Raw genomic sequence first — 26,405 nt, forward strand, 5'->3', positions numbered from 1 at the left:
AAGCGAGGAGCTTGGTCCTGCGGGCCTATTAGAGTTAACTGCTGTGCAAATAGGTTTGGATGGCTAGATCTTGGGTGCCTTTAAAGTGTGTGCTCTCTGTATGGTAGTCCCTGAAGTGCCCCTTAATGACCAGAGGCCACTTAGAGAAAACACAGTAGGAGAAATAAACACGGTTACCATGGGGAAACTGAGTGCCACCAGGGGGGTATTATAATCATCTTGTTTAATACCCATAACAAGCAAGAACAGAAGGACTTGTGCTCACTTTACAGACAGGAAAAGTAAGCCCTAATGGGCTTTGAACCCAGTCCAGGAACCCAGAGCAAAACCATGGCAGGGTCGGGAGCTGTGGTGGAAAGCAGGGCTTGCATTTCCCACCCCAAAAAGCCATTCTCTCTTCCCTCTGTAGAACTAGAACCCCATTCTTAGGTGGGCACCACTAGATTCAACTTCCCAGCCTGCCTCAAAGTTCACTGAAACTATGTGATCACGTGCTGGCCAATGAGATGTCAGCAGAAATACCAAGAGACAGCTTCTTGAAACTTCCGTTAACAGAGATGTAGCACCCAGCCCTTGCCTGACCCTTATTTATTGTCCCTCCCTCCACCCTGCTGCCTGAAACACTAAACATGATGGCTGGAGCTCTAGCAGCCACGCTGGATCAGGACGCAAGAGCCGGACCAGGAGATGGCAGTGCAGGGAGCTAGAGGAAGCCTGGGTCCCTCCGGTTTTGTGGTTCACAGTTGCCACACCAGTTCTGGATTGCCTGTGCAGAATGTGCACCTGTTTACGACACTGTTGTGGGGCTCTCTGTAATGCACGGCCAAACCTAGTCAAGACGGATCCAGAATCACCCCTAAGTCTGTCTCTCTTGGAATAAAGGCGGGCCCGTTGGTGTGCTCCCAGGGAGGGCTCTGGGCTTGGTGCCTGCTCGGGGCCAGAGTGAAAGGGTGGCTGCCAGCCTCCGCCCTCTGCTTCTCCCTGCTGGTCTCACTTTACTAGACTTGAAAGAAGTCTGTAAATTCTCATTTACAAGGTAAATCCATGCCCAGGGCTCAGTGGGGGTTCCCGTAGCTTTTACAAGGAAGAGATTTCAAAGATCAGTTAGAAAGTGCTGACTTACATCAACGGTCACAGGACCAAGGAAGGCCACTTGTGTGTGACGGCCTGTTTCAACGGACACGCCAGCGTCATGAGAACACCCGTGATAAAGACACTCTGCTTGTTAGTGGTCTGTCCCTCTCTCTTTCCCCCTCCCCCCACTTTTAAAATCACATTTATTGAGGCATGACTTATAGATAGTAAAATTCACCCTTTCTTGTATACAGTTCTATGAGTTTTGATGAATAAAGTTGAGTAACCACCACATTCAAGGTACAGAATAGTGTATCCCCCCAAAAATACCTTAGTGCTCGACTGTAGTCAATTCTCTTCCCCATTCCTCGGCCCCTGACAACCACAGATCCACATTTTTGTTCTACAATCTTGGCTTTTCCAGAATGTTTTATAAATGAAATGCCATTAGAGCCTTTAGAATCTGGCTTCCCCCACTTAGGTTTGTGCAATCCACCTGGGTCGTATGTCCTTTCTTGTGGCTGAGCAGGACTCCTCTGCCGGAGGCACCATGGTCTGGTTAGCCACTCACCAGCCCGGGGACATGTGGCTTGTTTCCACTTTTTGGCTACTGGGAATAGTGCACACACAAAAATTCATATATATAGGGGCACCTGGGTGGCTCAGTGGGTTAAGCCGCTGCCTTCGGCTCGGGTCATGTTCTCAGAGTCCTGGGATCGAGCCCCGCATCGGGCTCACTGCTCAGTGGGGGGCCTGCTTCCTCCTCTCTCTCTGCCTGCCTCTCTGCCTGCTTGTGTTCTCTGTCAAATAAATAAATAAATTCTTAAAAAAAATTCATATAGATATATGAATTTCTGTGTGTATATATATACATACATATATATATGAATTTGTATGTGTGTGTATATATATATATATATATACATATATATATGTGTATATATATATATATAAAGAGAGAGTTGTGTGAGTGAACCTGTTTTCATTTCTCTTGGGAAATACCCAGGAGGGGAATGACTGAGGCGAATGCGACTGTATGTGTCACTTTTGAAAAACCACTTAAGTTTTCCCAGGTGGTGATACCATCCTTCATACCTGTGGACAGTGAGGGCGCTCCAGGTGCCCCCACCTCGCCAGCCCTTGCTGAGAACTACCATAAAGTCCCAGCTTGTAGACACCAGTGATCATCCCGGCCCCAGGCCCCGGACCACCACCACCGCCATGCCCAGCTCCCAACGGGGACCCACCTGCAGCTCTCTGTCCTCTCCCGCTAGCTGCCCCCAAACAGGTGTTGGACCCCAGCTAACCACAAAGCATGAAGCCTGCTTCTCTCTCTTATCATTATGGACAGAAAGATCCGTTAAGCCCGTAACAGGCAGCCCCCCACTGGTAAAGGTCCTCTCGCCCTCAGGACCTTCTCCCGCCGTCTGGTCTGCCACCCCTAGAGTCAGGCTGGGTCACGGAAACAGAGATTATTCAAAGGGCCACATGGCTGCTGGCCCAGGGGCCCCCAACAGGGGAGGGTCAGTGGTGCAAAAAGATGGTAACCTCGGCGAAAGCAATGTGGCTCCCCCACTTGTCAGCCCCCTCCCCGAAAACACACAATCTGTATGAGAAAGAAGCTTTCCGCTCAGGCGAAGGAGATCTGGGGACTGAGGGCTGAGCCAGGGATCAACCAGGAGGATCCCTAACAGGTGAGCAGGCACTGTTTCACTCAAAAAGGTGTATTTTAGGGGCTCCTGGGGGGCTCTGTCGGAAGAGCGTCTGACTCCTGATTTCAGGTCAGGTCGTGATCTTGGGGTCCTGAGATCCAGCCCTGCATTGGGCTCTGGGCTCAGCAAGGAGTCTGCTTGAGATGCTCCCTCCCCTCCCCATCCGCCCCGCCCCCCACTTGTGAACTTGTGGGCTCTTTCTCTCTCTCTAAAATAATAAATAAATCTTTAAAAGAACAAAAGCTGTGTTCATATCTGCGGGGAGGGACAGTAGGCCTGGCACAGGCTAACATGAAAGGGAACAGGACGCACATAACACGAGCACATCCAACCTAACCCCCTGTGACTTGGGTATCATCATCCTCACTTTGCAGAAGAGGAACAAGAGCCCAGAGACACACAACAACCCGCTTGGGTCACACAGCCGGAGTGGCCAGTTGGCGAGTCCATCTGGGCTTTCCTGACTCCAATGTATCTTTGGAAAGAAGCTTATTTTAAAAACTCCTATGTTACTACCAGGTTCTAGGTATTTTAATGCCTCATAAAAAAACCTTCTAGCACCTTCTAGAATTCACTCAGGCAAATGTTTATTGAGTTCCCTCTATGTGCCAGACGCTGTTCCAGACACTTGGGACATGTCCATGAATGAACCAGACCAAATCCTGCCTTGGCAGAACTTAGGGTCTAATGAGCCAATGCGTGGAGCTAGGAGATTTGGTCTGCCCGGGGTCCTCCCCTTGGGCCACCCCCGAGGCCCTCTCCCAACCAGAAAAGGTTTGCCCAAATCAGGAGTGAGCACCCAGGGAAAATCAGAACCCCCAGAGAATATTCTATTTCTTGGTACTCAGGCCCCACTGAGATCCACATCAGAGGTGAGGTGCTCTGACAGCAGGAGCGAGAGTGCTCCCCAAGCACACGGCCATTCTGTGCATTTGTTCAGGTGTTTTCTGAGCACCCACACTCTGCACCAGGCACAGGGGACACAGGAGACCACAATAGAGCCCCTGCCCCAGAGAGGCCTCACACCTTCCAGAGGAGAGCGGTCAGTGCTCATTAGGGGGCAGAGGGCTAAGTGCTGGGGTGCTGGAAACAGGAGGCGGAGAATCAAGGAAGGCTGCCTGGAGGTGGTGAGCAGCAAAGGCAGACAGATGGGGAGTGGAGGGAGGGGTATTCCTCACCCAGGCTTCATTGAACCCTTTCTGCCACTGTGAGGAAGACAGGCCAATGGTTTAAACCTGCTTCTCAGCAGAGGAGATGGAGACCGGGAGGCCAGTCAGGGTCTGGTGGCTCCTCGGCAGCCTGGAACAGACGGCTGCTGGTTCTGGAAGGGCTGCTGTGCGTGAGGTCTGCGTTACACACATGGTGGGCATCAGCTAATCCACACCACAGTTCTGCGTGGGGTAGGAGAATCTCCCCCATTTCTTGTGAAAAAGTGTCTTGTGCAAAGTCACGGGAGGAGCCAAGATTCAAGGCCCGGCTTCGCGAGTGTTGGGGTCCAACACCCAGCGTGGCTATCCCATAGACCTGGGTCTCCCCCTGTCCTCCGCGAGCCCATCAGGCCTCAGCTCCTACACCAAGTACCGGGGGGCAGGAAGGGGCACAAAGGGGCTTAGCGCCCCCACCCTGAGTTCTGAGGCCCTGCCCATCCATTTCTGGGCAGGAGACAGGTCCCCAAAGCTGGTCCTGGGCAGCCTCCCCTCGCCACTCTTCTCTAAGACAGGGGACCAAAGCCCGGGGGGTCCTAATCGCCTCCCCCCCCCGACCCCGTGAAGCTAAGGAACAGAACTTGGACTGGAAGGGGGAAAGGGGGAGGAGCACACCGACCTCGTCTCCCAGCACCTGCTGGGCCGGGAGGCCGCCGCTGGGCTGGCCTGGGCCCTTCAGAGGGAGAGCGCACCGCTCCACTGGGGAATGATGCGTGCAGGTACTTAGCGTGAATCACATTTTACGAGCCTCAGTTTCTACCTCTGGAAAATGGGGGGGGGGGGTAGACAAAAGTAGCCCTCTCTCAGGATAGTCGTGACATGTGGGTAACCTGTTCACAAGGCCCCTGGCGAGCTCTCACAAGCACTGAAAATAGCCTTAGCCAGGAGCAGAGCGGGTGAATGTGCCCAGGGGTTGTCGATCTGTCTCGAGGGACCGGTAGCACCTGGGGACTGGCTAGACATGCAAATTCTCGCCCCCGACCAGACCTAGTGGGATGGGGTTCAGCCAGCCCTCCAGGCAATCCCAACGGGCCCTTGGCAGGGTTCCTCAGCCTCGGCGGGGTGCATATTCTGGGCTGGGTCACTCTCTGCTGGCGGCCGTCCTGTGCACTGTAGGACGTTGACAGCATCCCTGGGCTCCCCCCACCAGAGGCCAGGCGCATCCTCGCAGCTGTGACAACCAGAAACGTCTCCAGACCTTGTCAGAGGTCTCCTGGGGGCAAAATCACCCTGCGCTGAGGACAAGGGACCTCCAGTTTGGGAACCACTGCTCTCTGGGGCATGAAGCAGACACCTCCCTCCAGGAGCTCCCCGGGGAACTGCTTCGAGGAGCAGGACAGGTTCAGCCCAGGCCCCAGGCTCTGTGCTGTGATCGTCCTCACCCCACAGCACCACCTGGCCCTCGCTGGCTGTCTCCCCTCTGGACAGCCCCTTCTGGGGAGAGCTGGCCTATGAGGCTCTGTCCACACGGGCCACCCTGGGGAAGTGGCTTTCATGCCCGGCTCTCCAGGGACCACCTGAAATCATCTCCCCTCGGCCTGTGCCCACTGGGAAGGAGCTGAGGGGAGCCCAAGCTTCGGTCAGACTGTTCCATTCCATCTTAATTCCTGGCTCGCACTTGCTCCCATCAGAATCAGCTTCACAACTGGTTTTTCCTGCCTAAGTGCCCAGTGAAGGGAGTTTGAAGGGAACCCGGAATCCCACTCCCAAAAAGAAGGAGCAGCCCCAAGTTTAAAACTCACCACGAATGTTGATCGGGACTCAGAGAATGTTTGCCCTGGTCATTTTTCAGGGAACCCATCTAGCCTGAGAAAGTACCACCCCAAGGTCAAGATGGCTGTCCCGAGCGAGACGCTCACGGCGGTGCTCTACTTGGAAAGCGGGGGCATCTGTCTCAGGAGGCAGCTGGTTAAGGAAATTCTAGTCGGGCTGCTCAGTGGGGCACGGCACGTCCATTCTGTGGGCACGGCTGGGCCGGCTCAGACCGGACCCTCCCAGCAAAGGGCTCCGGTCACAAGTCACGGCAGCGTGACAACGAAGTGACAAGAGCTGAGACATGGTGCCAAGAGCAGATGGGCACGGCAGGGGTGGGGGCGGCTTCACCCAGCTCGGGGTGTCAGAGAGGCTCCCCAGCAGTACGGAAGGCGGCACTGGGTGAGACGCAACATGGAAAAGCCCAAAGCAGGCCTCAAAGGGGTAACAGATCCAAGTGTGGAGCTAGGATCGCAAGAAACATACCGGAGGGGCAACACAGAAGTGTGCGGGGGGCCGGGGGGGGGGGCAAAATGTGCTTGTAGCACTTGTAGAACCACGTGAAAACAAAACCAGCAACTGCTACAGATGAGGACCCCGGGCCACACCCCTGCACACCACAGCGCCCAGCAGTGCCAAGGGCTTCCTGGGCCTTATCATAAGGCGGGCCCTGGTTTCCTCCAAGTACAGACGAGGAAACGGACTAGGGAGGTCAGGAGGCTCGCCCTGGAATCCACAGCTATTGTAGCCTACGAGGGCTCTGTGTCCAGACAGAACACTGTCTAAGAGTGGGTGAGCCTTCCCTCGCTGCTGCCCTGCCCTCTGTTCTACCCCTGTCCCCTTGTCACTGCCACCAGCCAGGATGGCCCCACCAGCACCGTGAATCACCGTTTTAAATCCTGGACCCCAGGGTCTCTCGATCTGAGCCCAGGTGAGGGGACAGACGGACTAGTGAGGGATCCAAGGGCACCAGAGACAGGATTACAGGTGGGCACTTGACCCATCTGTTCAGAGGGTGGACTCTGATTTCCCCGTGCCGGGTATGCAACGTCAGCTAGGCCTCCAAGCCGCAGGACGGACTGGCACCACCCAGTGTGCCCTGCTGCGGGGGCGTCTCACCAGCCTCTGCGGCATTCCCTCACCCCCTGTCTGTCATGGAGGTGACACGGGTCGCTATAGAAGGCCCCTACCAGGTGTGGGCACCTGACATATCCTCATATCTGAACAGCCCCACAAGGAAGGCATGTCACTTCCATTCTAGAGACGAGCCATTTGAGACTCAGAACAGCCAGAATGACTTGTCCAGGGTGGCAAGGGACACTGGAGCAGCACATCCTGTGATGGGGTCAGAGGCCAGGCAGGAGGGGAGTCCCCCGGGACAGTCTCGGGGACACACATGGGGCAAGTAATTCAGAAGGGGGTTTGGGGGTCAAGGACATTGGAGAGGAAGAGAAGAAAGGCAGACACCGAGTCTGCAGAAGGAACCACTGAAAGGTCCTCAGAAACCACAGTCTCGCCAAAGTCCTGCTGAGTCGAAATATAATGTGAGCCATGTGGGTTATGTTGCAAATTTCTAGTCACCATATTGCAGAAGGTCAGGCGACACGGGTGAAATTCACCTTAACAACGTACTTTATTTAACCGACTACAACCAGAGCATTTTCATTTCAACATGGAAGCAATATTTAAAGACCACTATTGAGATGTTTTACATCCTTTTCTCCTAGCGGGTCTTCAAACGTGGTGCATCCTTCCCACTTCTAGCCTGTCTCAACGTGGATAAGACCCAAGTCCCCAGGAGCCTCAGATCAGTGGTGGTGACCACAGAGGCACTCAGTGTTCACTGCAGACTCAGAGGTCTACATGGGGGACTCAAAGAAGCCAGCGCCACAGGCTTGTAAACCACATTGTAAACTCAACTTCAGTGGGGGACCTGGTGTGGCTTAGGTGGAAAAAGCACAGCTTTGGGAGCCAGAAAATCTAAAGCCAAATTCTGAGCCTGTAACTCTAACCAGCTGTGTGACCATGAACTTTGAACTGGACCTCACTGAGCCTTAATATCCTATATAACAAAATGAGCCCCTTCCCTACTCATACAGTTTCTGAAGAGTTAAATATAAAAATACCCAGCAGAGTTCCTGACACACAATAGGTAGTCAATACGGGGACATAATGGTGACATATGCGGTGACTATGTCACCATCACCATCTACACCACCATCTACACTGCCATCCTCCCCAACAGAGAAATGGTGCTTGAACAGAGCAGATCTGCCTAGCCTGGGACAGGTGGGACAGGAGCAGGAAGAGGAAATGAGGTGACATGGGGACAGGAGAGGACACGCCCTCAGGACACTAGAGCCTCAGGGCACACACAGGAGTAAGACAAAAGCCACCCCAGCTCTGTGACCCTGAAGCCACGCAGTGCACTCTCAGTGGTGGGGAGCAGGTCTTCAGAGCTGAGCCTATTTGGAAGGAAGTCAGTCACAGACCTTGTGATGCCCCTGATAATGGCCCAAAGCCCCACCAGCTTCATTGCACGGAAAAAATCCAGAGGCTCTACCTCCAACTCCAAAGACATGCCCCATCTTCACCCAGGGCAGGGCTCCAGGGGTCTGCACAACAGTGCCTGGGATCTAACACGGCCCCCACAGCAATCTCTGGGGGCCCCAGTCGGTAGCGCTGTGTTTTTGAGTCACGCTCCTGCCCGCCGCAGCCCCTGGCTGAGCTGACCCCTCGGCATAGAATGTTCCTCTCCCTTCCATCGGGCTAATTCCACTTCTTCTCATTTCAAATGAAAATGGCACCTCGTCCACAAGTCCTTCATGGCGCTATGTGGGGCTCCCTCGGGAGACACTCACAATAGCTTCCCATCATGGTCATCATTAATGTCCCGATGGGACCACGGGGATGGAGTCCTTGCCATGGGACACAGACGGGCCTGTCTCTCCCTAGAGCCTGGCAGGGTTGTTGAGCTGACACCCGTACTACCTGCTGCACGTAGTCCTCGCATGAAGTTAACTCAGGAGCCAGAGGGGCTCTGCCTGTCCTGACACGGAGAGAAAACGGGCAATGTTTTAGAACACAGAAGTAAAAATTACAGCTTCTCCTGACGCAGTAAGTGATTTTCCACGGAATAATCTGAAAGGGCACGCGTTGTCACCTCACTCTGCCGGATTCTTCCAACAGCTGGAGCACACTTGGTTATAATGGACACGATTCACAGAATGACTATTACATCAACGACTGATTCTCCAAGAGCCTTGGAGCCGGAGCTTCAGATCAAAGAGTCTTTTGAGTGAGGGGCACATGTAGTGATGACACTTCTGCATACACAAGTGGAGACAGCTCTGGAGAAGCACGGGCTCCCCCTTCGTCTGCATCCACAGTGCCCTATTAGTCTCAAATGGGTGCTTACCACTCCCGGGGAGAAACGGGGAGGGAGATTTTGATTGTCACCTGATTAGCATTTCGTGGGCTCACTCAAGGATGCTAAACCACCTGCTACATTGGGGACATCTCATCCCAGGAAGACCATCCTGCTCCGAAAACCAACAGTGGCCCCCCCTACTACTCCCTCACCAAGGAAAGAGGGCCACAAGCCAGCCTAGGCCATGTCTCCAGGGTCAAACGCTGGCCGGGGAGGAAATGAGTCCAAAAGGTCACTTGATTATTAACGAGCACCCAGACACTGCCCCACTCTGGGCCCCTTTCTGACCCAGGCGGGACCACGCACCTTCTGAACACTCCAGCTCATTCCGGCCTCTGCACCTTGGCTCACGCCAACCACCTCACTCACCGCGAGGGTCATCCCGGCTCGTCTCCGCCTACCATCCTAGACACTCTCTCAACACAAGGTGCTGCAACTTCCATCTTGCTGGATGGCTCACCCCCCATCATCTGTCCCATCCCCAAAGGACGCCAGGCCTCCAACTACACTACTCACTTAGTGTCAGCTACTGCCCTGTGGTCTTCATAATAGACACTGAATCTGTCCTTGAAATATGGACTAAGCAATCGATCCATTCCTATGGTTCAGTTGGACCCCTATCAAAATCTCGATCACCATACCAAAAAGCAAAACAAAAAAAAATTCCTCTTTTAAAGAAAGAAACATTTCAAAGGTCCTGAAGAGCGCTGGGCACTGGGCATTCATGACTTCACGGAGTCCTCCAAACAACCTTGGGAGGGCATTACTATTATTAAAGCCACATTACAGATAGAGAAGATCAAAATTCCATAGGGACCCATAACTGGGCTAACGTTCCACAGCCACAAAGCAAAGGGGCTAAAATTCAAGTTCACACCTGGCCTCAAACACCTCTTCCCACTGGAGATCAGGCAGGCTCTCCTTTCTCTGGTTTTGTTCTTATTCATCAACTCTGTTGACTCGATCAAGGCTGCAGGATAAAAAAGCATCATTATTTCAGGGAGCCTGCGGGGTCATGTATTGATTCTGCCTTTCCTGGGTATCTCCAAGGTTCTTCCATGGTGCTCCTCCTCCTGGGTAATCCAACCCACTCAAAAATTGAGGAGATCAAGTGCAGTCAGCCTGCCAGTGTCTGATGGAGGTTCAGGCAGGATAATCTTTAATCTTGCCATGAAGAATAGCTTAACTTTCAAAGCCTGGCACCAGCCAATTCTCCCCCAGGTAGCCTGTGGCTTTGGGCTTGGGATGTTTTATAAAAGCAGGCAGGGCTCCAACATCAAATAATGTAGCAACCAAACAACCCATTGTTCCTTCCCTGGTTGGTTTTTCTCTCCTGGGAGCCAGTGTACCCCGTGGGCGGCACAGCCTGCAGCCCAGCCGAGAGGAGCCTTGAGGCTGCTGCCTGGGGATTTGAGACCTCAGAGGACGTCAGGGACAAGTTTGTTAGAGAAGGTCCCTCTGTTCCTAGAGCTGCACCCTTGCCTGGACCCCTGATCCCCATGCCTCGAAACACCAGGTAACCAGAGCCTGCGCCTGGAAAAACAGCCAGCAGGGGTGACCAAACGCATCTGCAATGTCCCTGATCTCCCCTGGTAACCAGGACCGGGCATCAGTTTCTGGTAAACAGTCAAAATGGAAGGGAACACAGGCAAGCAAGTGTCCTCACACTTCAAACCTTTAGGGCTGGGGTGGACGCCGCTGTCGCCAGCTTCCTCCCCAGCTGCTTGGAGGCACTGGGAGAGGTGGGGGAGTGATCTCCTGCCAAACAGGAGTTGGGCTTCTACTCAGCACAAGCTTCTGATTTCAGTCCATCTTGAAATCCTACGAAAACCTAGGGCAAAGGGGTCTTTGTGGGATATACGCTATGTATTTAGAATATAAATCCACAAGGATGGAGAGAACAGAAGGAGGCAGGACAGTAGCAAGATCCCAAAGGGTGGAGAGAAGACAGACCTGTGGTAACTGATTAGCACTGCAAGAAATCCACACCTTAATGTGGTGGTGGGGAAGGGCAAAGACAGCCCAATTTACGACCCAGAAGTCTCAAAGGTTCTTAGGAATTACTGGTGACAGGTATCTGTGGGCATGGGGTTGGGGTGGGAAAACACAGTAAGATGAGGCCCCATATCCCCTCCCCCACGTCTACTCGCAGGTGACGGTCCCATCCTCCATCAGGCACAAGACCACAAGTCTGTTCTCTAAAGAGGATAAAACAGAAGGGCTGAGTGTGAATTGGGCTGAAACGAGGCACAGTAAGTGATTTCTACACACTGGATGCCGAGGACGAGCTCCTCGCCCCTAGCTCCCTTTCTTCCTCCAGCTCCCAGATCCCCGGCCCTCACCCTCCAGACAGAAGACCGCAAGCCTCTCTCAATCTGATCAGCCAGGAGGATTCAGGGAACACAGGGTTCCCTATGACACAACCCAGCAGGGTGCCCATCAGAGAGACTCCTCACCAAGAAGTGCCCCCCCCCCCCCGCCAGCCCATGCTCCAAGCCCACAGAACACTTTTCAGTCCTCAACTCTTAAATAGGAGAAAACAATCAAGGACTATGAGCCGCGAAACAAAGAAGGCTCTAACGTTAAAGTTCCAGACCCTTGGGACGCCTGGGTGGCTCAGTTGGTTAAGCAGCTGCCTTCGGCTCAGGTCATGATCCCAGCGTTCTGGGATCGAGTCCCACATCGGGCTCCTTGCTCGGCAGGGAGCCTGCTTCTCCCTCTGCATCTAGCCTGCCACTCTGTCTGCCTGTGCTTGCGCTCTGTATCTCTCTCTCTAACAAATAAATAAAATCTTTTATAAAAAAAAAAAAAAAAAAAAAAAAGTTCCAGACCCAACCAACCCACATAAACAAGGAGAACGGCAGATGTAACAGACACACAGCACCCCCAACAGCTCTGCGCCCTCTGACATCCTGAGGCAGACCACATTATTATTACTTTCATCTTGCAGATGGAGTGTTGGAGGAATAACAACATTGAGAAACTTTCTCAAGCTCACAAAGCAAGTGAGTAGCAGAGCCGGGATTCGAACCAGACCATTTGGTTCTGTGCTCTCAGATGCTGCCCTTCAAAGCAAGCTCTGGGCTCTCACTGTCCACAGTTAATATTCCCAGTGTGTAGGAGAAGGTACTGCAACCCTGAAATAAAGACTTCTCTAAAGAATAACAAAGACTTCTCTAAAGACTTCTCTAAAGAATAACTTCTCTTTTTTTTTTTTAAAGATTTTATTTATTTGTTTGACAGAGAAAGATCACAAGTAGGCAGAGAGAGAGAGAGAGAGAGGGAAGCAGGCTCCCCACTGAGCAGAAAGCCCGATGCGGGACTCGATCCCAGGACCCTGAGATCATGACCTGAGCTGAAGGCAGTGGCTTAACCCACTGAGCCACCCAGGCGCCCTACAAAGGGCTCTTGTAAATTAAAAATGTGGAAGATTAAAATGCAGAATATAAAATTGATTAAATCTCCCAGAAAGTAGAGCAAAAAGCAGTAGGGAGGGAAATTTAAAATGGAAATCGAAAATTAAAGGATTAGTCCAGAAGGACCAATATCCAAATAAAAGGAGTTCTAGAAAATTAGAGAAAACCATGAGCAGAAATCAAGATTTAAAAAAAAAAAAAAAAGAAAGAAAGAAAGAAAATTTCCCAGAACAGACAGCCGCAGTTCCAGAGGGGAATGTCTCACTAAGTGATCAGCATGGAGAGACCAGCACCCAGGCAGGCCAACCTGAAGTCTCAGGGCACTGGGGACAGAAACAGGTTCCTAAAAGGTTCCAGAGAGAACAAAGCAGGTCACAGAAAAGATCAAGAATGGCTCCACATTTCTCAACTGCCACGCTGGGAGCTGGAAGACAATGGAGTGGGACGCCTCAGTCAGTTAAGCCGCTGCCTTCAGCTTGGGTCATGATCCCAGGGTCCTGGGATCAAGTTTTGCATCGGGCTCCTTGCTCGGCAGGGAGCCTGCTTCTCTCTCCACCTCTGCCTGCCACTCTGCCCGCTTGTGTGCTCACTCGCTCTCTCTCGCTCCCTCTCTGACAAATTAATAAATAAATTAAATCTTAAAAAAACAAAACAAAACAATGGAGCAAGGCTCCACTTCCAAAGGAAAGTGATTTCCAACCTTGAATTTGATACCCAGCTAAAGTAGCAATCAAGAGTCAGAAAAGAATAAATTCATTTTTCCATGGGCAAGTTCTCAGAAAGTTGACCCCTCAGGCACACTTTCTCAGGAAGGATGTACCCTTGTATTTAAGAGACTAAACCAGAAGAGGAAGACAGGAAACGAGAGAACAAACCCAGGAAAGAGGTGGGGGTGGGCCCAGGTGACAGTGATAGAAGGCCTAGGTGACAGCCACGCCCCAGGTATGGAGGGTAATGAGTCCAGATTGGAGTAGATCAAAGGACCCTGATGTGCTCAAGAAGAGGAAACTGAGAAGGTTTAACTGATGCAACAAACAAGTTGCGGGGATATCCAGAACACCAACAGAGTCTGGGAATGAATTAATAAGCACATATGCCAATAACAATGGACAGTTCTAACTCCAAGGAAACCAAAAATAGAACAGGAAAGGAACAGTGATCCTAAGTAACTAGATGACTCAGCTCTGAATAGTGCCGGCCTAATGATGTTAACCTCAATCACTAATCTTCCAAAAGTATGATGAAAACATATCAGGCTTTGGAAGGGCAGAAAGATCTGTGGTTAGAAGAGGTAAAGAGGAGAGCAACAGCCTTACCTTCCAAGTTGGAAATCAGAGCCCTGAACCAAATATCAAGACAAAGGGATATATGCATGTTATTCAGCGACAAAGAGGAAAATACCAAAATCATCAGCTAAAAAAATTTGCAAGCTATTGCTCCTGGGGAAGGGGGTAAAAAGGAGAACCACTGTTTTTCATACATACCTTGGAAAACTATAGTTACATATGATTTAGAAAAGGTGAGTATAGGGAAACATGCTGAAGGTATGTGATACCACTGAATGTTTTAACAACCATGAGAAGGTGGGATTTTCACCAAAAAGATGTACAGTTCAGATATGTACAGCTAGTCCACAGAAAGGAGACTAACATTAAAATCCCAGCTCTGCCAGATCCTGGAATCTACACTTTCACGTCCACATTCACATATCCAACAGATAAACTCTGAATGCAAGTGGAGTCTAGAACAAGAAGGTAGGCCCTGGGACACAGGGGTAACCAGGATGGTTACCAACCCAGTGAGCCTTCTGGTTCATCAGGGCAGGCCAGGCCAACAACAAGCTGTCACTAATAACAAATCCCAGTATAGCAGTGCCCACCCAGGGCAAACACTATCAAGGGCAACTCTTGATTCCTGGCCGCCGCCTCTGCTCGCCAATCATCAGTCCTATGGCATCCACATGTGTCCTCCACATCCGTCACCCCCCGCCACCACATGCCATTTCGTGGCACTTGCCCACAGCAATTCTGGGAACTTGACAGGCCATCGTCCAGGCTTGCCAACACCCTGCCACTGGGGCCCAAGGCCCTTAGCTTTGATCGGAAAGGTATCACTTTTTGTTTTGTTTTAGATCAGAGTCAAGCTCAAAAGCCAGACCAGCTCTCCAAGGGAAAGTTCCACACAGTCCCTTGTGTACATGAAAGGAAAGTGAATCCCTTGTACAGACTAGCTCCCAGCAACTGCTGGTGGGACTGGGCCACGGGAAGTCTCAGATGCCACAGTGACCTCCTCTGGGCCCCAGTGTCTGCATCTGTAGAGGGAACAGAACACTAATCTCACAGGTCACAGTAGAATTAAATGATAGAGTGAAGGTGACCGTGCTTTATAATCTGACACCGCCCTTATCACAACCCACAATGGGGAGGACAGGATGGTTTCCTATGGTTGCCTCTGGCTCTGCCATAATTCAAGGTTATGGAGATTTCATATTGTCAAGCTCTTAAGATGGGATCCTTGTCTCTTATCTTCTTGACTCTGCCCCTGGGAATCACTAGTTGGGGGTCATCAGTCAGGAATTTAGACTTGATTTTGTCACAGTGTGAAGAACCTGGTAGGTACATGGCACGAACAGCTGAGTCACTGATTCCCCTCGGATAAGGCTCAGTACCCAAGGCTGGCTGACTTCTTGCCCAACATCCTTCAGGCTGGTCCAGCTCTCTTCCAGGGTTCCAAGTCAACTGTGCCCTCCAGAGCCAACTGGGCCTGGAGCCAGCATTCACCAAGTCTCTCCCCTACCCCAAACCAAAGTCCCATCAGTGCTCCCTCTTCATACCCCATCCCCCAACTTATTCCAACCTCCCAGACTTAAACTTCTGACTCCTGGTTCTATGACTTGTTAGCTCAGTAGCTTGGCATTGCTGCTCAGCCTTAGTGTTTGGGGACAGATAATAATGCCCATTATGGGGGCTGTTTGGAAGACATGTACAGTTGTCTAGCAAGTGGCCAGCCCCCTGCCATATTCCCCATACACAACATCAATGCCCTATAACCAACGAAGACAATCCTTGACTTAGCTGATTTTTACACAACCTGTACTCAATATGACACACTTTACAATAACACACCAAATTATCCTCTGTTACTCAAGTCAGGTCTTCACGAAGATAGTCTGACAAGGAAGGAGCCAAGCCACTGCACAGGGGAGCCCTTTAGCTACACTGCCTTCTTCATGGTACCTCATTTCAGAAATTACTGGAACATCTAATTGCATTTCATCCTTGTTTTATAGAAATGAGTAGAAACAGGAAAAAAAGTGTCATTATCAGTGATTACTACTGGTTTCATACTTAATACCACCGAGAAGAGCAACTTTAAGTTGGTGGGAGGCAAGGGGGTGCCCTTCAACTAAGAAGGAAGGGGAAAATGGGTAAAATGTAGAATACAATATGGCGGCCTTCCGTCATGCTCCAACCGTGAGGCTTGATGAGGACTTTTCTTTCATTCTCTGGGAACTTAAGTTCCTCATAACTTATATGTCTAGCCTTGGACTTTGAACGATACCAACAAATCACAACTGCCCACAAGCCAATACCCTACGCATGTTCTCTTGTTTTCTAAATAGACTTCAACGTTTCATGTGAAGTAGACAACTGTTTCAAGCCACCGGGGCTGGACCCACTCTTGGGTAACAGCATTTCCAGGGTTCATGTAGCTCAACCCTAAAAGAACATGAGGCTTAGAAGGGAGGTGTCGCAGTTGCCAGAAAGTGTTGGGTCCCATAACGGTGGGTACCTTGAGGCCACTGTGATGTTACCCTCTTTACGCCCCAGCCATCCATACCATCCAGGCGCCAGAGCAGAGATCGATCTTCATGTCATTGTCCCCAGGGTCATTCACAGCCCTGTGTATATCTCAGATCACACCATGCCTGTGGATTCCTGGCTGGAATTCCTGAAAGCCCAGGCCAGCGCCCTCTCCTGTCCCCTCAAACCCTGCTCTCCTGCCCTCTGCCAGGTAGCCTCAGCCAAGTGGTGGCAGCCATGTGGCCAGAGCCCCGGTCTCTTCGCTCCCAGCTCGGGCTCCATGCCACCACCTGGGTGTCCACTGGGCTTGACAGCCAGTTGTAATTCATTTGTGTGCCAGTTTCCTATTGTTGCTATGACAGGTTACCAGATACTTAGTGGCTTAAAACAATATAAATTTATTACCTCTGGAGATGGGCTTGATGTGCAAAAATTGAAGTTATCGGCAGGACTGTGCTCCTTCTGGAGACGCTTGGGGGAGAAGCCATCTCCTTCTCTTCTCCAGCTTCCAGAAGCTGCCTGCACTCTCCTGCTCACGGCCCCTTCTAGCATCGGCATCGCTATGATCCTAATCGGCTTCCCCTGTCACCTCTCCTCTCTCTCTGAGCCTCCTCCTTCGCTAAGGATGCTTGAGATTAATGGGACCCAGCTGTGTAACCCAGGATTATCCTATCTCAACATCTTTCAAGTAACCACATCTGTGAAGTCCCTCTGCCAAGTGAAATAACATAACACAATGCGGTGGACAGTTCTGAAGACCTGGTCCCCAGGAAGTGCTCGCAGAGGAAAGATACATGCACCCCTCTTGGGGACCTAGTCGTGGGGAGCCCCCGGGGACCCAGGGGAGGCGGCCGTGATTTCCACCCAAGTGGGTGCAGGCAGGGTTCAGGGAGGCTGCTCTAGGCCGGGTCATGGTCCTTCTCTGCAGGAGTCATGTACAGGGTCACGGGCGGATGCGGCTGGGGCTGGCTCATTCTGGGAAGGGCAGGAGAAGTGAGGGTGACCCAGAGCGCACAGCTCCGCTTCTTCCTGCAGGCCAAGAGGCATCTTCTACCAAGACACAGAAAGATCTCCGGGACTGCCGGGAGGAAACAGGATCAGAGGTGCCGGAAGCAGAAAAACGGTGGTCCCGGTGACCGAGGAGGAGGATGTTGGCAAAAGCAGGCAAGCACGGAAAGGTGAGAGGGGAGAGCTTCGGGCCGGGCCCGACGCGGGACGGGAGGGAGGGCGCGTGGAGGATGCCCAGGGCAGGCTAAGCTACCGCACCAGCCAACTGGCAGGTCATGGCCGTGCCCCCTCCCCACCCCCCGTCCCAGTTCCCAGCTAGAAGGCCTCAGAACCCTGCTTTTTAAGTATGTCATACCATAGAGGATTGAAAATAGTTTAAAAGAGGAGAGGAATATAAATATCGCCAAGGTTCCTGCCTGCGCGGCGAGCCCCCCAGGAGAGGGAGGCAGGAGTGGGGCATGACATCATCGGAGCCCTACAGGTCCCTCCAGTGAGACCTCCAGTGCTGCAAGACCGGACAAGTGACTCTAGGGCTTTCTGCAGATTCCCCAGATCCTCCTAGGCTTGTCCCCGTCCTCGTCTGGGGGACTTGGGCTCTAATCGCCCATACAGTGGATCACAGGGCTCCAGAAGGGCAAGATGAAAAGGAAATTCTCAGCGGCACGGGCTACTTCTGGGGCCCATTCCCCTATATGCCCCGCACCCCAACCATGGCCACAGTTCTCCCCAAGAGCCCCCACTTCACCCATCACCATACACTCCCCTACTCCCTGGTTGCACACAAGATAGAGATCTGCAATTACAGACTTTTCCCCATCCTCCCCAGAGCCCCACCCTGCAAGTTGGATTGGACCTCCCCTCCCCGCCATACTCCTGCAGCACCCACCGAGCACACTCAGTCCTAATGTGCTTCCTTTTAGCCTCATGATATCCACCTCCTCTGTGTCCTGGGGACATGCCAGCTCCCAGGATTTCAGGATTCCAGCAATCCCGGGACCGCAGCTTGGCTGAATGGCCAGGCTCACAGAGGGCATGTGGTTTTGTAAGGCAGGGCCGGAACCCTCCTCAGCGGGCATCATCAACCTTCTAGAAACAAGGCTGGGCCTGTTACACATGGAACAACCATCGTTTGCTGTGGTCATCAGGGCATCTCCCACTGGTCAAGTGCCACGTCTGGGTTCCAGGCCCCTGCCAGGCCACAGAAAGCCCTCTGGATTCCCACATTCCATACAGTAAATAACCAAACAGTAAATATTTCCAGTTTTGCGGGTACTTCCTTGTCACGACGCCTCAACTGCCCTTGGAGGGCAGAAGCAGCCGTGGACAATAGGCAAACAAATGAGCACAGCTGTGTTCCAATAAAACTTTATTCACAAAAACGGGCAGTGGGCGAGATTCAGCCTGCAAACCAGAGTTTGCTACCTGCTCCCACCCCCGGCCCCGCTCTGACAGAAAACAACTGATGAAAGACCAAGGGACAGGCCTGTGAGGGGGAAAAAACCCACAAGGAGTCTTTAAACCCACACTTGTGATTTTTGATGCTGCCTCTAATTCCTTCTGTGACTGACACAATCTACCACTGGGTAAAAAAAAAAAAAAAAAAAAAAAAGACACACAGGGAGGGGGTGGGAGAAATCAAAGAAGGTTTCTATGGGAACAGGGAGTTCATTTTTAATGGTTCAATCACTAAAAAGACAATTACTTTATTTTTCTCACTTCCCCTCTGGAGCAGGGCGGGCGGGACCTCTGGCTGGTCAGGCGGAGGACCGTGCCCTGGGCCTCAGCTGTTCCAGGCAAAAATTAAATGCCAGAGTGTTCCACAGGTCAGGGAGGGCACTTAATGCAATCTGGGCCTCTTCGGCTAAGGGCCGCCTCCCCGGAGCGCTCAGTAGAGTCAGAAGTACTGCCTCTCCCATGAGGCTCGGCGGCGGCGGATGGCTCTGGGCTGCTCACTGGAGTCAAGGCCAAGCAGGAGCTGGGACCGCTAGTAAGTAACCCTGTGATGACACCTCTTCCTAGCTCTGCCACCAACTGGCTGTGCACCCGCCCCCCCGCCCCCTGGTACAGACTTCCACCTGGTCCCTAAACACTCTCGTTCCTCAGCATAAATGTGACATGGGTGACGCCAGGATCCCCTCATTCACCCCGACTGTGGACAGGCCACTCCACCCATGGGGGTAACCTCCAACTGTGCCCAGCTGATTTGGAGCAGGTGTCCCAGACCTGCCCTGGGCTCTTCATAGAAGCTCTGATGGATCTGCCGAGAACAGACCAAGAACGCACACCGTTTACTGCGCCCTACTTCTATAACGAGCTTATCAACTGCAACCTTTTCTATAGGGGACCCTCAGTGGGGGTGAGTGTCTAGCACTTAACACTGTAAAGAATCCAGGAGGGAGCCCTGCTGTTGCATGCTGGCCGCCCAAGCGTGCCAGGGACTGGAACTCAGGTGCCTTTACGGGGACACGCTCTGGTTAGGCCATGCCACTCCTCACACCACCTTCCAGGGGGCCCATTTGAGCCAGGGAGTTCAGCCATCTTGTTTTGCAGTGAGGAAACTGAGGCACGGCCAGGAGAAGAGATTTCCCAGGATCCCATAGCAAGTTAGTGACAAAGCTGGGACTCGGGCTCAGGGTGTCAACCTCCAGGTCCTGGCTGTGGGTTCCCCAGCTGCACAAAATTCTCCACCCAGAAAGGCCCCTGGAGAAGAATCCACATCCCAAGTGAGGGTTAGAGCCGGACTGGAACATGGTCTTTGAGGGAGGCAAAACCCAGCGTTAACTCAAAGCCTGTGGCCTGACTCCAGCAGGGAGCCTGGAAAAAATGTTCTCCATGAGCTCTTATCCTTTAGAACCAAGCACACAGACCTGGGCTGGGACTTTATAGGCAGCAGTTTTTAGAGGCCTGGAAACCTCTGCATTTGATTTTCTTTGTTTTCACACAGAAACTTCCAGCACGTTTGCTGTGCTCTCCAGGAGCTGGGGGAGGTAGAAGCAGGAACGATTCTTCCTTGCTGCTCGGTAACTTTGACCACGGTGACATCCCTGATCTGTCTGTTTGCACAGGAGGTCTCCAGGTAGAGGGATAAGAGCCAGGAGGGGAGGGTGTGGGGGGCTGGGAGCTGGTAGGGAGCTGTGGGAGGGGAGGCTGGTTGGCATCTCAAACATGACCACAGAAAACGTCGCATGCCAGACTAAGGGGCTTGGCCTTGATCCCATAAGCCAGTGCGGCCCAGCATTCTTCCCATCGTGACGTCCGTGGACCATGATGCTATCATCTTGGGATGGACTCAGGGGCTGCCTCAGCCCGCAGGTTGGTCACGGAGACCCACCGAGGAGCTTAGGAGGGGCAAGTGAGGGGTGGCTAAGTGGAAGATAGTTGGGAAGAAGGGACACAAGCCCTGAGCCATAAGGACGTGACCACAGAGTCCAGGCAAGCACGGGATGGCCTGCTCCTGGACCCGAGCCAACGCAATCAGAGAAAGGGGCAGAGAACACGGCAAGGGCTGATCTTTTTAACCATACAGGCGCTGTCCTGCCCAGAGCCTGCCTTCAGGCTCTCCTGACTGTCCTTTTTCTGACGCTGTGAACTGTGAAACAGGGATTTCACACCATCACGTTTCTGGTTAGCCCCCAAGGCCGGACCCCAACGCCCCTCCTCTGCGAGGCCTGCCCAGCTCCCATGCCTGAGGCCACCAGCTCCTCCCTTGGGCACCCATCATACTTGACTCATGGAGCTAGTGTGACAAGATAGGTGGACTCAGTGGGTCCTGGGTTCACAACCCAGCTCCACTTAGAAGCCCATGACTGTGGGCAAGTCCCTCCCGAAACAAGCACCCCGCCTCAAAGGCCTGTGGGAAACCTTGAGGAGGCAGCTAGCACCGTGCCCGGGACCACCTCAGTTCCAAGGGCCCCAAACCGCAGTCCTGTTTGTCAACCCTGGGCAGTACGGCTTCCCAACCCATCTGACTGAGGGAGACACTGAGGCAGGGGTGGGGACGGTGGGGACACAGCTCGGGGACGACCAGCCAGCAGGGCCCAGCTGGCAGCAGCAGACGCTCTCCCCAGCCCCACCACCAGAGCGGCAGCGGGCCTGGGCCCACCGAACTCCAGCCACACCCCCCACCCCCGCTCTGGGGACCAGGGCTTGGCTGAACAGCTCTGAAGCAGTGAGGTCTAGGTTCACAGCATCAGAAGGAACAAAGCACCAGACGGCCAGAAGCCGGACACTGGAGGCCCAGCCTGGCTTTGTGCTGCTTTAAAGGCAGGAACAAGGACCAGTGACATTCCTTGTTGTCCACACACTGCTATATGCTTTGCACACATTTGCCCAACAGAACAGAAAAGTCCAGGGAATTCTGAGGATAGTGGAGGCTTCCGACCTGAAGAGGAGTGTCTTCCAAACTCCCAACAACCCACCCAACCTTGGCCCAGCAGTCAGACCTGGTGGAGCACTAGGCTGGACCCTGAGGCCAAGTCGAAGGGGGATGGGGGGGCGGGTGGTGGGACGGGGTAGGGGCGGGGGTGGGCAGGGAACAGCCAAAGCAGCCTTGTTGCTCGGGAAAGGAACCGGAGCGCCCCCCCCACACAGCCAGGCCAAGAACTAAGGCACAGACAGTCCACCGACTACCTCAGACCTCAGGGCTACCCCACAAAGCTCCAGGGAAGTGGGACCACCGGCGGGGGGGTGGGGGGGCGGGGCATGGCTCTGCTCTCTCCTCTCTGAGAGTCAACTGCCTGGGCCACCTCTATTTCCCTGAAGGAGTCCCGTAAGGGTGGCAGAGGCAGCCTGGGCCCAGAGGGACACCCGTGCTCTCCACCAGAGTGTCCTTTTAGGAGCCACCAGAGCGAACGTATCCACGAGGACTTCATCGGCCCCTGCGGCAGCGACAGCAAGCTGAGGGACAGGCCTCTCGGGAGAGACCATGCTTTCTGCCGAGCTCACCCGGCTCTCCAAAGACAGGCCCGGAAGTCTTCGTTCCAGTGGTCCGCGGGGGGGTGATCGGGTGACATCGCAATCTTATCTGCTCGAACTCCAGAACCCCACAATTCAGGGCGATGGACAAAGGGCTTCAAGGGGCAAATGAGAGGAGGTGAACAGACCTCCAAGTCAACTTTGAACTACAGACACGGAGAAAGATGGAAACACACAGGTATACTACTGAGCCATCTTCCCTGAAACGCAGTGTCCTCCAGCCTGAGATTGTGGGGCAAGCCCGGGTCCCAGGACCACAAGAGTCAAAGCCTTGTGAAAAGAAAAGGATTCCTGCCCACAACAGCAGCCACCACCTGCAGACGGGAGGCTGGGCATCCTCGGTCCCTCGGATTCCAGCGTCATGAAATCCCACGGTACCCGGCCTCCCATCACCACGACAACTGTGGGCTACCTGTGCTCTAAGCAAGCACACAGCTTTATTCAAAACACAGCCCTTCTGCCTGGACTCCCCCTGCTTCCCTTGCCTACCACCCACGCGGAGTTCAGATGACAAGGTCCCCTACCCCGCCTGCGGCCTGCAGAGCTGGCCATCCACACATGTCCAGGCCCAGTGACACTGGCCAGCTGGTCTGGGCAGATGCTCAAAGCACAGCCAAGCAGAGCCTTCTGGATTTGGCCCTTGGGCTGGGGATTTCTGAGGACCATGGAGATGGGGAGAGAAGATCTCCACGAAGCATCCAGTCTAAAGACGGGGAAGCCCAAGGAGAAAGGGACAGAAGGTGGATTCCTGCCCCTGACATCAGCGAAGCCATGAAGGGCACTTCTATCATGCAAACACCTCCCCCCCAAGACAAACCGCTTCACAATAATGCCAACCTGCAAACAACGCCATGTCCCCCCACCGATGAGCAGCCCCACGAAGAGGGGTGCACCCATCGGACAAAAGGAACAGGAGCCACGTGTCGCCTGGGCCCAGGGCTGAGACACGCATATGTGCCCACAACCGGGGAGCTTTTTCGAGTGGTGAAAATGTTCCAGGGGCACCTGGGTGGCTCAGTGGGTTAAAGCCTCTGCCTTCAGCTCAGGTCATGATCCCAGGGTCCTGGGATCAAGCCCCACATCGGGCTCTCTGCTCAGCAAGGAGCCTGCTTCCTCCTCTCTCTCTGCTTGCCTCTCTGCCTACCTGTGATCTCTGTATGTCAAATAAATAAATAAAATCTTAAAAAAAAAAATGTTCCAAACCTGGACTGTTGGGAGGTTTCCCCAATTCTGTTGACTTGCTAATAAGCATTGTAAACTTAAGGCAAGTGAATTTTATGGTATGGAAATTATACTTTAACAAAGCAGTCTACAAAAGCTCTTAAAAAAACACAGGCAAGAACATGGATCAAGTACGGAGCAAAGCAAGTCCGTGCAAAAGAGGGTGTATCGTAGTCTTCCATTTTATAGGGAAGTTCTACAGGCAAAGTTAGAGTGATAAAGCTCAGAATAGTAGCTGCCGTTGGTGGGGGCAGGCAAGGGAGGGAGTCACTGCCCGGAAAGGGAGACGAGGCATCCATCCAGGGCACTGGAAATCATCTGTATCTTGATATGGACGGTGACTACCTGGGTTATCCATGGGTAAAACTTTGTTGGCCCGGCACCAAAGAGCAAGGCACATTTTCTACCATACAGAAGATGTATGCATAATATAGACACAAATCTAAAAGCTTATTTTTTTAAACGGCAAAGCCCACGGATGCTCACATTGTACCTGACATTGCCTAAAGGGGAAGGGCAGTTTGCTCACTGGGAGCTGAGGGGAGAACCCATTCAGTGACCTCCTACCCAACCTTCAGGACCCATCTCAAATTGCCCCATGGAGTGAAGCCCTCTCTCAGAGTTCCAGGTGTAACTGCTCACACTGCTGAGCACTGGGCATGAAAGTCAAGGCACCTAAAATCCCCTTTACACTGGAAGCTGGGCTTTGAGGAATGCAGGGAGCTGCTGCATTAAAAATTGGTTAGCATGCGTTTATTAAACACCCACTGATTGCCTAACACACACACACACACACACACACACACACACACACACAGCACGACCGCCCAAACCACATGCCATCTCAGCAACAAATGCTAATTCCCACCCCCAAATAGGATGTCAGTTCTGGGGCAACAGGATCCAGACACCAGGCTTGTTATCAGAAGGGATCATTTGCAACATCTCCAGCCTGATCCTCCTCCTCTTACACAAATCACAGCCAGATGGGTGGGGGGAGCCCAGAGCAAACTCCATTTCCAGTGGACCCTGCACTGGGCTTCCCCCACCCCACGTGAGCTCACCTTTCCTAGCCCTGTCCTTGTGTAGCCTAGGGGTGGAGCAGGTCCACAGGACTCCCAGGAAACATTCTCTCAGGTGCAATGTTTAAATTTGACTGCCGGGGCCATCCCCACCCTCCCCACCCCCCAGGCCACCCTCGGGCAGTAAAGGCAGGTACCCGGTAGGGGGGCACCCACCGCCCCATCCTCTCTCTGTCCAGGGCTCCCAGCTCTCTCTGCAGCGCCCCCAACGTTGGAATCTCTAGAAACCCAAGTCTGCCCAGAAAACTTAGAAAGAAACTTCCCTGGCCAGCCAGGTCTCTGTGCCTGCGAGGCCGGAAGTGGAACCCTGTCTCGTTCTGCAAAGCCCACAGATGAAAAGGGGCTAGAAATACACCTCCGCAAACAGCAGCTTTCTTTGGGTAGGCGGGTGGGTGCGTGGGTTAGACGGTGGTTGTGGGTAACTTTTTCCCTTTATTGTGCTTTCCGAGTTTCCACCATGAATAAACTCTTGAAAGGTTAATACACTTCGCGTGTGGCGGGAGGCACCCCCAGCCCCGGTCGGACGCGCCGGCCTCCCGAGTTTCTCTTTCACCTTGTCGAGGTAGCGGCGGGTCCCAGCGTCCCGCGTCCGGCGGGCGGGGCCTCTCGCCCCCTCCCCACTGGAGCCCCCGGCCCGCGGCAAGTGGCTGGCCCGGAGCTGAGCCCGCCCAGCCCCCGCATCCGCGCCCCCGGCCCTGGTCCCCAGCCCACCCCCTCAGGCGCCGCCCCCCGGTCCGTTCCCGTAGCCTCAGAGGCACTTGGGAGGTGTGCAAGCTCACACGCGCGCGCGCACACACAAACGCAGTCGCACTTTCTCCTCGCTCCCTGACCTGGGCCACAGCCCCCAAGAGCCCACACGTTCAAACTTGGCCAAAGTCGCAGCATTGGCTGCAGGGGAGTCGTGACGTCCCCCCGCCAAAGAAAGCGGGACCCCGGGACACACACACGCACGTGTGCCGCCCCACCCCCTGGGCGACCGCGAATCTGGCCGGGCGGCCCCGTGGGGAGCTGGGGAGGGGGGGCGGCCGTCTCTGCCCCCTCCCCGCCAGCGGGCGACCCGAGCGGGGTCAGGCGGGGCCAGGTGGCGGCGCCGGGCGGCGCTGTCCCGGGCGGGAGCGGCGCCGGGGCTCCCGGGGCCACCCGACCGGGCGTCCCTCCCCGTGGTTGGTGGGGGGGGGGGGTACTGGGGCGCCTTACCTTGCAGGTTCTGGACGCGGATGTCGCTGATCTGCCCTATGAGCTCCTCGCGTTGGAACCAGTCCCACTCGTGCGCAGCCATGAAGCGCGGGCGGCGGGCCGGGGCGCCGGGGCCGGGCGCGGGCGGCGGGCGGAGAGCCTGGCGGGCGAGGGCGCCGCGGAGCCGGAGCGGCGGCGGCGGCTGGCGGCAGCGGGCGGGGCGGGCGCGCGGTCGGGCCGCCCCCGCCGCGGGCGGGCAGCGGGCGGGCGCGGGGCGGCGGGTGCGGGGCGCCCGGCTGGCGCTCACTCCCCCATCCGGGGGCGGGGGCCCCGGGGGGCGAGGGGCGGGGCGGGGCGGGACGGGGTCGGGGGGGGAGGAGGAGGGAGGCTGGGCTCGGGCCGGTTTCTTTTTTTCCCCCCACCCGGGGTGTTTGTTGGGTGGATTGTTGGGTAGCAAACGGGCGGTGATGAGGCGCGGGGTCCCGGCCCCCAGATTGTGATGTCTCAGGGGGCGGTGGGCGGGGCGACGCCGGCCGGGGTGAGCCCGCGGGT

General features: G+C 54.0%; 1 protein-coding gene and 1 long non-coding RNA gene across 8 annotated transcripts in view; one reads left to right on the forward strand and one right to left on the reverse strand.

Annotated features, from left to right (window-relative positions):
* Nucleotides 1-26,033, reverse strand: part of CLMN (calmin) — a 106,282-nt gene extending 80,249 nt beyond the window's left edge. For all 7 annotated transcript variants that reach the window (XM_032345176.1, XM_032345174.1, XM_032345175.1 and 4 more), the window contains exon 1: nucleotides 25,875-26,033. In XM_032345176.1, coding sequence (XP_032201067.1) covers nucleotides 25,875-25,956 — 82 coding nt within the window. In that variant the 5' untranslated portion in view covers nucleotides 25,957-26,033. The remainder of the gene's footprint in view (nucleotides 1-25,874) is intronic.
* On the forward strand, nucleotides 19,330-20,496 carry LOC116591852. The gene is made up of 3 exons (XR_004286181.1): nucleotides 19,330-19,387; nucleotides 19,644-19,756; nucleotides 20,345-20,496. It is a non-coding gene; the product is annotated as an uncharacterized LOC116591852 (long non-coding RNA).
* Nucleotides 26,034-26,405: the final 372 nt, after the last annotated feature.

This window comes from Mustela erminea, chromosome 5, assembly GCF_009829155.1.
Source record: "Mustela erminea isolate mMusErm1 chromosome 5, mMusErm1.Pri, whole genome shotgun sequence".
In the NCBI taxonomy this organism is placed as follows: Eukaryota; Metazoa; Chordata; class Mammalia; order Carnivora; family Mustelidae; genus Mustela; species Mustela erminea.